Consider the following 14931-nt stretch of genomic DNA (forward strand, 5'->3'; position numbering starts at 1 on the left):
GATAAAATAAACCATTTATAGGTTAGGTGGATGGAAATAGTCCACTAAAAGAATGAGGAAGGTGCTTACAGTTTTGAACTAATGACATACTTCTGGTGTTTTTTGTTTTTGCTGATAGTTTTGTTTTTCTTTTTACTTACAATATCCCATTCCTTTGTTGCCCATCTCACTAACCAGTTGCAAAATGAAGTCTGATAGACTGTAATTCACTATATTAATCTGTTATCATACAATAGATCAGTAAAAAAAGTATCATTATCTCTTCGCATAGCAAGAATTATGAGCACTGAATTAAAAATACTACAGGCTACTGGTAATAACCAACTGAGTAATAATAAAAAAACTGCTAACTTTGGGCAACCGCACCTTTTGGCATCTGACCACGGTTTCCCCCTAGCACATTTTCAGTATATCTATTCTTGTGTCTAAAACTGGATGGAATACCACAAAAACAAGGACTTCTAAGACTGCTTAAGAGACTATTAGATATTTAATTAATACAAGAACCTTTCTATTAAAACAAATTTTTAACACAATTATATATTCAAAAGTTGAAAGAAAAGGTAAAACTAAGCTTAACAGGAACAAAAATTAAAATATGCATGCAAACTAATTACAGCATTATGAACTAATTACTAGTATTTCTCAGCAAGTTCCCCTCACTTAAATTTAATCTTAAACGAGATCAATTTTTTAGTATAAATAAAAGGCCAGAATACATGTCCATCATTTTAGAACAACAACAAAAAACTGAACAACTAAATCCATAGTAGATCACTAAAGTGGATTATTGGATTCTTACAGTGGGTGCTTATATGCGAAGCAAAGCAAACACAACAAGAACCTCAGTAAAACTACAGAAGTTTTTTTTATGGTATCTCCTCTGTTCTCATAGAGGAACTTATTTAAGGCTTTTGAAAACTCGTATCTGACGACCACAGATGTATCAGAAAGAAGGAAATTCAGTCTCGAGCTCCGAAGAGCTAAGCGGAGTTTGACTCATCTGTGATCAACACTCTTCTTCCGGAGGAGGGAAAACATCCTTTGTAGCCTTCTGGGTGGTTTCTGTAAAACACCATTTCTTGGACACAATCTGAGTTGGTTTTCCTGAATGATTAGTAAGCCTAGAACGCATCAGCTGTTAACTGCTCCCACAGAATCCAGCATGTGACTAGACAGAAGTGATCTGTTCATTTGGTCACTGGCATGAGGATATGACATGGATATACTCTTATTACTTCAGGTGGGTTTCAGGAACAGAGTCAGCTTCATGAAAACTCTTGGAACTGAAAAACAGTTAAACTGCACTGAAAATAAGTTCTCACGCATAAAATATCAACTTTTCTTTTTCATTCTGGGAAGTGGGCAGTCTTAAAAGAGCATGACTGTAACAATTCCTCCACCCCCCAAAGGAGGAAAGAACCATATAAAGTATTTTAAGGTATTTCTGTGCCATAGCTACATGGCCAAAGGACTGTTACAATCATTCTTCCACTCTTCTCTATTTCATTCGTTTTAATTCTCTAATGGAGCTGTATCCTGACCTAACTGCAAAGACTTTTTTTCGACAGACATTTTTGGTTTGAACTTTAAAAGCCTAGCTGACTTCTGACACTGCCAAAGAAAAGTGCACATTCTGAAAACCTACCTATGTCACGAAGACATTTTTCGTAACTCTATTTTCCAGAATTAAGTATCATCCTTCTCATTGCAGCAGCGGAGATAAAAAGGACGTAAGACAAAATTCCCTCTCTCCAAAGGAAGGTGCCTGCAGCTTGCATAGGTAAGCTTAAAAGTGCTACTTCTTTGTTTCACCAGATAAAATCTGTGTGTTTACACAAAAATGGTCATTAGATTTCTAAATAACTGAATCCAACAATTACTTTATGAATTTAACTCATTGCAATAAAATAATTTAATACAATTTGGTTCAATGATTGATGCGGGACTTAGGCAAAAATGCAACAGCTACAAAAAACTTGGTTTAACTTGCAAGTTGTCAAACATGACCTATGGCATAATTTTTAAATATAACTTTTACAACTTCTTGTTATTTATCTATCTATCATCTTGGTGTATAGGTGTTCTATCATAGTTACACGGAATATTCTTTGGTATTTGCTTATAGATGTTTCAAAAAAAATTACTCTCAACCTGTAAATTTGAAATCTGCTCTTTTCCATATGCTTTTGTATGGAATAATAGCTAAGTTGGATAAACTTCACTAAACTTGTGAATGAGAGAATCTCTCTTCACTACAGGTTAGTAAGTGAAAGGCACATTTTTATGTGCTATAATTGTACAGAACTTTAAACACCAATTAGATTTGATTTCTTACAGTCTAGAAATTGAGAATAAATTGAAAAGTGAACTTGGAAATACATCATTTTTCAGCAACTGTTTCATATGTTCATGACTAAATCATTCATGCCAAATGTGTATCTCTAAGATTAGATCTCTAAACAAAGTAACATTAGATACTGATAACAGTACAAAATAAATGCACCCAGACAGGTCCCAGAATCATGTACAGTTTAATTCTTACTTAAACAGAGGTACAGGATACTCCTCTGCATTTCTGCAATTACAGTAATGCTTTGCATTTCTTTTGCTTATTTAACTTAAAATAGTCTAGAAGTGGTTTCCAAAGTAGGTTACAGATGTTCTAGGAGATTTAGAAATACACCAAGACCACATAAGTTATTGTCAGACCCTAGCTTAAACCTTCTACTTCCTCATTTATTTTATTTGATTCTATGCACATAAAGTCTTTGTTTTTGACATAAGCTAACACTATTTTTCCTTCATAACTTCTGTCAAAGATAGGAAGTAGTAACACTGAAAAGCAAGAACAGTTAAGATAAGATCATAAAAAAAATAAAAAGATGCTAGATATACATTACAGAGGAATAATTTCTCTAATTGTGTTTCAGCTTTCACCATTTATGCAAGAAGACTCGGCATAAATGACAAATTCAACATGTCTTCTCCAGCCATCATTAGCTACTACTGTAGCTCTACCCATCATCTACTCTTTCTTATTTACAACTGGCGGTGTTGGAAATACTCTCGCTGCCTGTGTATTTTTAAGGCAAACACTCAGAAGAAGAACACAGTACATTTATCTGGTAAATCTTGTCACTGCAAATTTGCTCATATGCAGTGCTATGCCTTTCCTGGCTGCCTATTTTGCAAATGCGCATAAGTGGAAATATGAATCTGGAATATGCAGGATAGCGTACCACCTTGGAACTACCATTACGCATGTCTGTATGTATGTTACAATTATAATTTTATGTACGATTGCTTTGAGTCAGTATGCAACACTGAAGAAAAATAATGATGCACAACAATCTCAAGCAGTTAAGGAGAACTTCAGAAAGCGTGTACTTATAAAGTTCTGTCAGCCAAAATTTGCTAAATATTTTTCTGTCTTTATATGGCTTATTGTAATGTGCATAACTGTAGCAACTATAATATATGATGCCCAGGAAAGGCCTAAGGAAGAATTACACATATGTTATAACACGAGGGTAGAAGCTGGTGAATTTACTGCAAAGATTGCAGCGTCTTTTGTTACAGCTTGTTTTTTTCTATTGTTTTTAACAGTTTTGTTGTCATACTATTCTCTTACCAGGCATCTGAGTAAAATACAAAAAACCACTTGCATTGGACAAAAACATCTGATATACAGAACAGTGAAAAGAAACATTCTTGTGATCCAGATAATTTTAACTGTCTGCTTTCTTCCATATCATGTTTTTAGACCAATTTTTTATGTACTGCTTCTAGATGAAGACTGTTCAAGGCTAAACTATATAGTGGAAATTAAAAATTTCCTTGCTTGTCTTGCTGTTTCTAGGAGTAGTGTAGACCCAGCTATAACCCTTCTACTAGATAGAACATTAAAGAAAAGTTTGTACGACCTGTTTAAAAAATCCACACCTTAACACCACCAACATAAACCTGGTACTTTCACTGAAAAGATCCCCTGCAATGTGACGTAATGTGGAAAGAATTTAGTAAAACTGAACTAACAGTAAACTCATTTTGACTCCTATAATCAGACTTTTACATGAAATGGTAAATATTTAAATAAAATGACAACATATTACATGTATATATTTTTTAATATGATCTTGTTTGCTACATCAACATTAGCCATAATAAATCCTAACTGTATATCCAAATGAATCCAAGTAATTCATACAATGAGCTGTGTACTGCCACTTTATCCATGCAAAGCAAAAGACAATTATGTCTGAGCTATGGACAGTGTTTTCTACCTAAATGATCAACGAAGATGGCAGAAACCAGTCTGAGACTGAAGACAATATTCTCTTCTGTAACCAATATTCCCAGGTTTTGGACATGGGCTTTCTTTATGGAAAAGAACAAAGCATAGATGTTTTCTCTGGAGTGGGGAGATCATATAACAAAGGCTTAAGGAAGCAGGCACAGAGAACTACAAAACACATTCAAGACTGACATGTGGTTTTTTGCTCACGAGTATATGGGTAGAAGGCTGATTCCTCCCTTCCCCCCACCCCTGGGAATGCATTTTTTATTCTAGCCTTCACAGGAAATCTCACAGTTAAGAATTAATTAATCACTCTGCTCTGGTATTTGCTATCATGGGCTCAGAGTGTCATTGCAATGACATTTGCAACAGGGTGATTCTGAAGAAAAAGGCTGGATGATGATTGCTAACTTACAGGGGTGAAATATCCACAGAGGAAGACAACTCTGGTGGCCTAGGATTTAGTGTTTGAGACAAATTGGTTTTATATGTGCACTGTAGCCTGGTCAGGAACTTTTTTTTCTCAGAGAACTATCCATGGCAGCTATGTTTAATACCTGAGGCACTGGCTTCCTTATTGGTGCATAGCCTTTGAGTACTCAGGACACTGTACTGTGCTGCTTTCACCTAGGATAGAGTTAACTTTCTTAAATAGTATCTGGTGTGGTGCTGGGTTTGGATTTGTGATGAAAATAATGTTGACAACACACCAGTGTTTTAGTTGCAGAGCAGCCCTTGCACAGAGCCAAGGCCTTTTCTGCTTTTTGTGCTGCTCTGCCAGCCAGGAGGAGGCTGGGGGTGCCCAAGGAGCTGGGAGGGGACACAGCCAGGACAGCCGCCCCAAACTGGCCAGAGGGATGTCCCATCCCACGTGGCATCATGCTTAACAGTCGAACTGGGAGGGAGCTGGAGGAGCTGCCACCGCTCAAGGACTGGCTGGGCATCACTCAGCAGGTTTGAACAACTGCATTACGCATCACTTAAAAAATAAAATAAAATTATTCTCCCCTATTACTCCCCCCTTATTGAACGGTCTTTTTTTCAGCCCATGAGTACTTGCACTTTTAACTGCTTTGGGAGTAAATAAACAAACACAGAATTTCCATACTCCTAGTCTAATCTTGTGAGGCAATTTCTATAGTCTATTTAGAAACGCATACATGCTTATTATTTACTGGTATACAAAATACATGCAATAATGAACATTTAAGGATGATGAACTGTACAAAAGGAGTGCAAAACAGGAATGGTTTTGATTTTTTTTTTTGGATGTAGAAGTTAGACTAGCATGATGACTTATCTAGGTTTTTCAGTTATTTTTAACAATTTCTGTAGAAGACACTTCAGATTACATAATACTTATCCCTTGTACAGTTTCCTCTGCAACTGAGATCAAGATGAGTTGTCCACTGAGTGCAGAAAGAGCAGAAAGTGTTACAGAATAGTAGCTGTTCTGAGAAGTTTGATCACCCACGCCAAGGTGAAAAATCACTCACTCCAAACTACCCTACCCTGAGCTCTGTAACAGGAACACTAAACTGACCCCAAATTAGCATACACAAAATATCAGACCTTCTCTCGAAGACACCCCAAGAATTTATATCATTGGACACCTGCTTTGTATTCTGCAGAAGTACAATAAAGAGGCAAGTGAAAAAGACAGAATCTCAGGAATGTAGTATTTTATTAATATAATGTTACTTGTGAGAACAGAATTCATTGTTTCTGTAACACCATTCCCACAGCATGTTTAGCAGATGACTTACAGAAAAACCTCAAGCAGGCAGCTTCAGGGTCTAACTCTTCAAAATGCTATAGGAAACAGTTCTTGAGCAAAAGAATTTGGTTTGTGTGGGTGCGCATTGCACTGCACAACTGATGGCAAGATGCCCCAGTTCAGGTCTCAACTAAGCAGTTTAAGTCTGCGTGACAGTACAGTGTTGCTTAGATTACCGTGTTTTGATCAGTGGTGGCTATGTCTGCATGAGCAAAACAGTCTAATGTCAATGGACTTTTATTTTTTGCACAGGCCCCTAAGAAGAACCTGCAACTTCCGTCCTTCCTTAAATACACTCTTATGGTGAATGCACTTCTCAGGCTATCTCAGCAGGGCGCCTGAAGATATAATTCTCAGTACAGAGTTATTTTGTGGCTTAAGTAACTCTTCTCTGCTTTCCTAGTCACAGTCACTTGTTCCCTAGTGCTGATGTTACCAAAAAGGCCAGAAAATGGATGAAATTTTGGGAACTACTAAGCAAATGTAACTTTGTGGTAGACTAGTAGTAAGAGCCCATTCCACCAATTCTACACACTACCAAAAAATGATACATATTTTTAATTTTTTCCTATGGAGCCTGTTTAAGATGACGTCTCCTTTACATTTCTGAATTGCATCAATGTCAATTTATCTTATTTTAAACAGTAGAAAAGCTTTTGTGCAGTACAGGCAATATGAGAAACTGCAAATTGAGTAATATATTGGTCTAGCATTTGATAGAATAGTTCACGGAGGAAAACCCCTCCAAAAAAAAGAAAGGCATGAGGGAAAGGCAGAGAAGTACTTCAGCAAAACACAGCTCGTGCTAAACTTCATGCAATGCTTAGACATCCTGGTGCTAACTCAGAAATTAGTAGGTGACTTGTGAATTATATAATCAAAAAGAAAATAATTCATTTCCATAGCAAGGAATACAAAATCCTACAACAAACATGCACAACAGACACTTTGCAAAGCAGTTTAAAAGACAAGTGTCTGCCTCCTTTCTGGTTAACCCATTCATATGTGCTGCTTGGGTGGCCAGCTCATCAATCAGAAGATCCCCCTTTTCTGAATGGCTGGGTAAGTGACCAGAATAAACAAACTTCCTGAGAAGATACCCTCTATGTAGCTGTTGAGCTCTGCAGCAGGCCAAGCAGTATAAATTCTCAGCAAGCAGCACTTCTCAGCAAAACTGCTTCTGAAAACCCAGCAGCCAGATAGCAGTATGCTAGGAAAAGGGCAAACAAAGCAAAGAAAGGGCGACTCTGAGATAGGAAGCATGTGTACAGAAAGGGACATACTCATGGGGAAAAAGAATACAGTCAGAAGAAATACTGGGGAAAATATTGTGTACTTTATTCTTGGAGCCCCATAGCTTCTGCACTGAATTGTTGGAAACTAGTATTCATACCTACTGAGAGATCTATAATAAAAATATTGGAGGTCTGACAATAAACTTGCCTGATTTCAGCTGTGTACCAATGGTTTTACCATACATATCCTACATACATAGACAAGCACTCAAACTACATGGAAATCACATAACATAGTGGGAGCATTTGATGTGAATCATATTCAGCTACTTATAACAAACCCGCCCCTTTTTAAAATTGTAATTATTAAAATAATTGTACAGCATAGAACTTCAGTCCATTGATCAGTGATATCCCTTGTAAATAGAAGTTAGAGATTTACTATTTATTTTTCTTTTTCTTGAAGAAAGTTTCCAATCATAATTAGTGTGCAATATTGACAGCTCAAGAGAAAGTGTCTGACTTCAATGACAAATGGTGCTCAAACTCTTGCATGTATTTTATCATGAAAAAAGACAGGCATCTCACTTCACAAGCGCATTCCTCCCATTCCACTTTTTTGTTCTTTTGCATAAAGATAATTCTGTATCCAAACTATTATATAGTAATATTTTGTATTGGAAAAAAACACCATTTCAACATGGTTACTTTCTGTAGCCATCTTTTGGGTGTTTCTGTATCAAGGTTCTGAAAGAATAAAAGGAATGGCTGAGTCCTATTTCATCAGGTTGGCACAACATGAATACATGCCATAATAAGAGAAAAAGTCCTTGAGATTCCTGGTTCTGATACATAGCTGTCTTGTGTTTTCCACCCTTCTGCATTTGAATTTTCTGCTTTACTTATATATGATGCAACTTCCAAGCAGTGAAAGAATGCAGGAACACATGATCTGAAGGGGAAGCAAAGGTCATAGATTATAAAGGCTTTAAGTTACACTAGAGGGGGGCAAATGATACAAGGAAACTCAAGAAATTCCTGGTCTCACAGAGAAAGGTGATTAAGAAAACTACAGGAAGGAAATTAAGGGAATCAAAGTCCACCTTGTGAAAGTTTTCATATTTTGATTCTGGTGAAGGAGGTGAGGTTGGAACATATGTGAGTTTATCAAAGGCTGCAGTTGGCTTTGGTAGATCTTGTCACTTACAAAAGACAGGTGAAGTTTCTGTCATCAGACCACAGCAGAGTGAAGTATTCCTAACCTAACTCCTCCTAATCCCTCGAGAGCTAAGTGAGAACAAAAATGCCCCAAAGACACCTAATTCTAACAATAGGGACTACAAGGTACAAATCTTCTGGTGCATCAGATCTGCTAAATGCAGAATGCCTTTTTTAAACTGCAAAAGATGTTTTCATTCACAGAAAAGAGGAAGAAAATGCAGAATGATTACGTCAACATAACGGATTTTTGTTCACTTTCATTCACTCAGACAACTTGGAAATTATTCATTTTCCCTACTTCCTTTCAAAACACTGTCTACAGTGACATCTAGAGCTGAGATATTGCAGTTAACTTAATATTGCATGCCCAAGCTTTGTCGTTATAGTACTTTTGCACAGCTTTTGCTAGGATTAAACATTGTTTAACGTGGTTTAGCATAATTTAGACAACAGATTAAAAAACTCTTACTCAATCGTGTAACTGAACAATTCTACTTCTAAGGATAGCATTTAATAAAAACAGCGATTTTCAAGTTTTTAGAATATGGACAAGCTGTACAATACACTCACATTTTACAGCTTTAACAGCTTTCATATTTAATTTCAAGGAATGAGGCCCTTGAAATTAAAATATGTTTTGTACAAACATGTTCCAAGAAGAACACATAAAGCTTTCAGGAAGACAAAGCAACATAAAGACAGTGTCCATACTAAAATTTTCATGTGGTACCAAACCCAAGCAACAAGAACAATACAGAATCTTCACAACAGAACACAGATATTCTACCAGCAATTAGGAGGACATCTTTGGAACTTGCTGTAAGAAATGACTTTTAGAATATCAAACTTAAAAAATAAAATAAAACAAAATCCTATTAAATAGAATAATTTCCCTGGTTGTCGAGGGTAAGGAAAAAGAGACTGGTGAAAGGTCTGCAATGTCTGTGCATGCAAGACCAAATGTGTGCTTAAGTAAAAAAGTTCTGTGTCCACACTCTTTTCCCTCACAGATCACCCTGTAAGTGTTTGAAACACAGCACACCCTCTCCCAATCTGCTTTATTCACTAGAACACAAGGTTCACTTTGCAAACCACGCCATCAGAGCTCATTACAATTTTCATTAATTCCTATAGCATTTGACATGGTTTAGATAAAAACAAACCCTTAGAGAAGACAACTTGGAACAGTTATCTAAGACAATGAAATTAAGAAAGAATATGTATTCAAATTGAAGAGAGACAAAAACATTTGGGTTAAAACTCCCAGTTACTTACACTACAGTACTTTGAGATAAGCTAGTTCCACAAATAAACACAGAATTTCACCAACTCAAAACCAGAATGTATATACATTGTTTTTAAAGACCATATTACTCCTCCGAAACTTCTTCATAGTAGAAAAGCTTTCATAGTAATAAATGTTCAAGACTGTTTGCAAAAAGTTGATAGTGCCACAATATTGTTGCATTTAAAGATGCACGTCTTGAGTTTTACTCTAAGTGAATACTATCATTGTGCTGTCAAAATGATGTAATTAATCTACTAATTCCAGTTTAATTTATGCAATTAATTTTTACACACCTTTTCCTAACAACAAAATAAATACAAGCAGCTTTTATATGAATATTCAAGAACTAGAAATCAAACTGACTTTTAAAGTAATTTGCAATCAAATGCATAGCTAATTGGTGAATAAAGACTTCCTTAATGTTCTATATTGATGGAATTAGAGACATTTTAATTTCATGACACAGTAAAAGTAAACACATGCTCAGCAAATAACTTCCTTTTGTACAGCTCCCCCCTTCTTCTAAGTTGCAAAAATAATCAAAATGTAACAGTTTGCATTAATGCAGTGAGGGAAAAAAAAACACCCACACCTTACCTTCACATCTCTGTGAATTATATTATTATCATGACAGTAACGTAGAGCTTCCAATATCTGTCTCATGTAATGACTGTAAAAACAAAGACATCATACATGACAAACCTGCAGAAAAAATTATTGTACAGGTATAACAAACTAACTTTAAAGAGTCTAGCCATATAAAAATAATCAACCAACTTAACTGTATACAGAATTTAGTAGAAAGTATGTTTAATGAATAATACAATCTAAAGCTGGAGGATTTTTCTGATTGAAGCCAAGTGACAAATGAGGAAAGAAAAATATACATTTTCAATTACATACAGATTTCAAATGTTCAACAATTGTGTTTCAGATGATGAAGGATTCAGGATCCTTTTTTTTTTTTTTTTTTTTTTTTTAAATAACAAAACCTTGAAAGGAAAAAAAGTGGTATCAGTGCCTGATTTGAAAGAGATGGAACCAAGATCTGAACTTGCCTGATGTGGACTGAAGACTATCTTTTCTTTTTTCCCCTGGAAGGGAGACTGAACTTTGAAGAAAGTTGCTCAGAGGTTGTCAACTCTCTATCCTTGGAGATATTCATAACCCAACTGGACATGACCCAGAGCTACCTACTCTAGTTGACCTTGAGTTTAGCAGAGTGGCTGAAGTGGATAATCTCCAGAGGTCCCTTCCAACCTCAAGTCTGTGATCAGATTGGTTTTAGGATGTAAAAGATTTCAATAACACATTTTATATGCTTGGTGTAAAAAACAGAAACCTTCTTCCTTTTTGACTCTCTGAAAAAGTTAAACATGATGTCTGACTTGATGTTAATTTGTTGTGTACATATTTCATAAGATCATGTTCATGTTCTTTTGCATGCAGTATGTTTCTAGGGTACTTATAAGTTCTGAATCATTTTGATGATACTTATCATGCTATATCTCATCAATGACCTTGAGGAAACAGAATACATCCTCACCAAGTTTTTGAATGACATCAAACTCAGTGCAGTACGCACACTGAGGGCAGAGCTGCCCTTAGAAGGACTAAGGCTAGAGGAAAGGGCCAACAGAAACCTTATAGAATTCAGCTAGGACAAATTCAACATATTGCACTTGGGACAGGCTAACCACTTCAAAGGTACATGCTGGATACAGGCTGCAAGTGTATTGGCTGAGTAGCAGCTCTGCTGGAAAGGGATGATAAATGGTTGATAGTAGAATTTATGCGAGTCAGTAGTGTGCCCTGGTGCACTATCATCTTGATAGGCCCACAGCATCTTGAGCTAACTCAGCAGGAGCATAACAAACTCTTCAAGGGTTGTTCTCATTAGACTGCACCCAGACTACTGCATACAAGGGATGCTGATAAACTTGAGTGAGTTCAGCGCACACCAAAATGCACACAGGGTTACACATACCCTATGACAAGAGGCCAAGGGGAAGCAAATGTTTAGACTGGAGAAGGGGAAACTTAGGAGAGGACCTTGCAACAGTATTTCTATACCTAAGAGCAGCTATGGAGATGATGGAGCCAAGTCCATAACTGAGCCACAGTGGTAATAAATTGAAACAAGGTAGGTTCCAGTTGGTTACAAGAACACATTTTTCCCCAGGAACAACATTACACACACAAAGCATCAAGTTGCCCAGGGAGGCTGCAGAATCTCTATCCTTGAAGGCTTTCTAGAACCAACTGGACAAAGTCCTGAGCAACGTGATTCAAATGCAACGCTGACCCTGCCTTCAGCAGGAAGTTTAAGTAGAGACCTCTTCCAGCCTGACTCCTATGATGCTAAATATCTACCGCGACTAGAAAAGCAAACACAGAAACTAATGAGGTTTGAGCTTAATTTTCATGCCATTAGGACATGGGGTTTTGCTGTCCTTGTGCAATTTGATACTCCTTGATCTTAGTTCATTTGGTAATTGAGAAGCTCAAGTGACTTTATATATAAAGTGATATATAAAAAGGAAGAAGAAATGAGTCCAACTAGTAACAGCCAGTAAGTCACCTAATGCCATCATATGAGATCCAAAGGCAAAAAGACAGAGAATATTGGATGTGAAATACTATTTTATTCAATAATCTCATCCAAATACACAATCAGTAAATGACAAAATGCTCAGAAAGTCTTTTATTACACTAATTATTGCAATAAACATTCAGATTTGGAAACATAAATATTTACAGTATTTCTACTTTTAGCTACCAGACTGTGCAACAATATAGTCCTTTCTCTTCCATTCATGCTGTGGGAATAATTAAAATTAGAATACATACCTGGCTACAGCCTCGCTGTACACAAATCCAGCATCTGCTCTCTTCACAATTTCGAAACACAGATCTGCTCCATCCATACTGCAGGTAGAAAGAGGAAAAAAATGCTTAAGACAGATAACTAAAATCAATTACATAAAACTGCTCCAAAAAGTCTATTTATTCTACTTATGTAAATCTTATATAAAACACCCTGGATACACATACAATGCATTATTGAATAAAATGGCATTTAACATGATATGGCTTGCAACAGGTTAACCTTTTCATGTCCCTCTTGTCTGTCAAATGCTAGATTAACAAAACCAAACACTTCTATTGCTTAAACAGCTCATTGAACAAGGTGGGTGAGACAGCAGAAGGCCAATGCCCTGTACAAAGCAGCTCTGGAAGTTAACAATTAAAGCATGATATTAAGTGCACTCCTAAAAGCATCACAAATGTAACTCTAAAAGATTGCAGTTACACAAATTCTTACTGAAACTGTATTTAAAATGGTGACTTTCAAAAATACTCTGAAAGTGTAGTATAATCTTCCCAGTTAGCATTCTTGTAAGGATAAATAAGGAGACCAGAAGATATTGTATACCTTACAGCCTCCCTGAAAGCACCTGAAAACTGTGACGCCACATATACTATATTATTAGCTCTGGTAACTGCCTGTACTCTTTCTGATAAACTGATTTCCTACAATGGGTAGGGATAACATGCAGATTCAGGTATACTACTTTCATAGTCCTTAGACTGAAATTAGACTACCATTTCTCTAAAACCAAAGCAGCTTGATGTAGCACAAACTGTCCTCCTTTTCTTCTCCCTGTACATAATGTAGAATAGATTTATATCTTAGAATATTCAATGCTTGATGATGGGAAGGAAAGAGTAAAAATAGTTAACACACAACAGAATCACATGTAGTTTACATCTAACATGGCACTTGCAGAAACGTCAAACATAACATCTGTCAGTGTCAGTCTTCACACCTTTTATTTTTCCTCTCTACCAAAGACTCAAGGGGAAAAAAAAAAAAAAAAAAAAAGAAAGAAAAGGAATTCACAGGGCATCTAGAAAGCTGTCATCACCAAGGCTCTTTCTGTAAGCTATCCAGAATGTCAGCATACAATAAATTTTGCTTTTTTATACACCTGTAGCAAGTGTAAAGTTTAAGGAGACACAAGCAACGTGCAAAAGCTTGAATTCCTGAATAGCTACAAAATATATCCCCATGCAAAATACACTATTGTGTAGATAGAGTACTGACAACTGTAAGAGAGACTGGTGACCAAATGAAATGCATATTCATTTAAGTTGGAGGAAAAAAATTCCTGGCCAGTTATTTCAGCACCTGATATAGAATCACAGAACCAGACTGTTTTGGCTTGGAAAGGCCCTTTAAAGGGCACCTGGACCCACCCCCCTGCCATGGGCAGGGACACCTCCCACTGACCAGGCTGCCCAAAGCCCCATCCAGCCTGGCCTTGAGCACCTCCAGGGATGGGGCACCCACAGCTTCTCTGGGCAGCCTGTGCCAGTGCCTCACCACCCTCTGAGTAAAGAATTTCCTCCTAACCTCTAATCTAAGCCTACCCTCTCTGAGTTTAAAGCCACTACTTCTTGTCCTATCCCTATACCCCCTGTCAAACAGCCCTCCCACCTGCTTTCCTGCAGGCCCCCTTTAGGTACTGTCAGGTCGCTGTAAGGTCTCCCCAGAGCCTTCTCTTCTCTAGGCTGAACAACCCCAACTCCCTCAGTCTCTCCTCATAGGTGAGGAGCTCCAGCCCTCTGAGCATCTTCCTAGATAACAGACTCCACACATCGATTACCAATGACTGCACATTGCTGCATCAATATATTCCTCCTTAGTTTTTTTTTTTTCCTAAGCAGTTTTTCCTGCTCCATTTTTTGCTCCATTTCATAAAGCTTATCTGTATACATAGCTAAATATTACTCAGACAACACACTGTGTTGTGCTATACATGGCACCTCACAGCAGCAACAAGGCGAGGTTCAATGAGGACAACATAAATCTGGATTTAGCTAGCTCACTGAAAATAAACACCCCATATCAGCTTCCTTTTTAACCCTTCCTCCCAACAATTCAACTAATTGGGAAATGAAACTGAAACCTGAGCAATAAAAAACATATGAAGTGTACAATTAACTACTAAAATTAGTAGCTGTGATTCTAATAAAGCAGCAGAATCTAATTTCATAGAATCATAGAATCATAGAATATCCTGAGTTGGAAGGGACCCTTAAGGAT

At 36.9% G+C, this 14931-nt stretch overlaps 2 protein-coding genes across 14 annotated transcripts in view; one reads left to right on the forward strand and one right to left on the reverse strand.

Moving 5' to 3' along the window:
- Positions 1–14931, reverse strand: part of CASK (calcium/calmodulin dependent serine protein kinase) — a 220612-nt gene that overhangs the window by 105550 nt on the left and 100131 nt on the right. For all 12 annotated transcript variants that reach the window (XM_072027795.1, XM_072027786.1, XM_072027779.1 and 9 more), the window contains exons 4-5: positions 12672–12749; positions 10419–10491 (exon numbers count right to left, since the gene is read on the reverse strand). In XM_072027795.1, the coding sequence (XP_071883896.1) occupies positions 10419–10491; positions 12672–12749 (151 nt within the window). The remainder of the gene's footprint in view (positions 1–10418; positions 10492–12671; positions 12750–14931) is intronic.
- GPR82 (G protein-coupled receptor 82) lies at positions 981–4120 on the forward strand. Of its 2 annotated transcripts, none has more exons than XM_005012485.6 (3): positions 981–1243; positions 1688–1783; positions 2934–4120. In XM_005012485.6, the coding sequence occupies exon 3, from the start codon at positions 2967–2969 to the stop codon at positions 3948–3950; it is 984 nt and encodes a 327-aa protein (XP_005012542.3). In that variant the 5' UTR covers positions 981–1243; positions 1688–1783; positions 2934–2966; the 3' UTR covers positions 3951–4120. The 2 variants fall into 2 exon arrangements, with proteins under 2 accessions (XP_005012542.3, XP_038027418.1); XM_038171490.2 differs by having other exon boundaries at positions 1715–1783.

The sequence above is a fragment of the Anas platyrhynchos genome, chromosome 1, assembly GCF_047663525.1.
Source record: "Anas platyrhynchos isolate ZD024472 breed Pekin duck chromosome 1, IASCAAS_PekinDuck_T2T, whole genome shotgun sequence".
Taxonomy (NCBI): domain Eukaryota; kingdom Metazoa; phylum Chordata; class Aves; order Anseriformes; family Anatidae; genus Anas; species Anas platyrhynchos.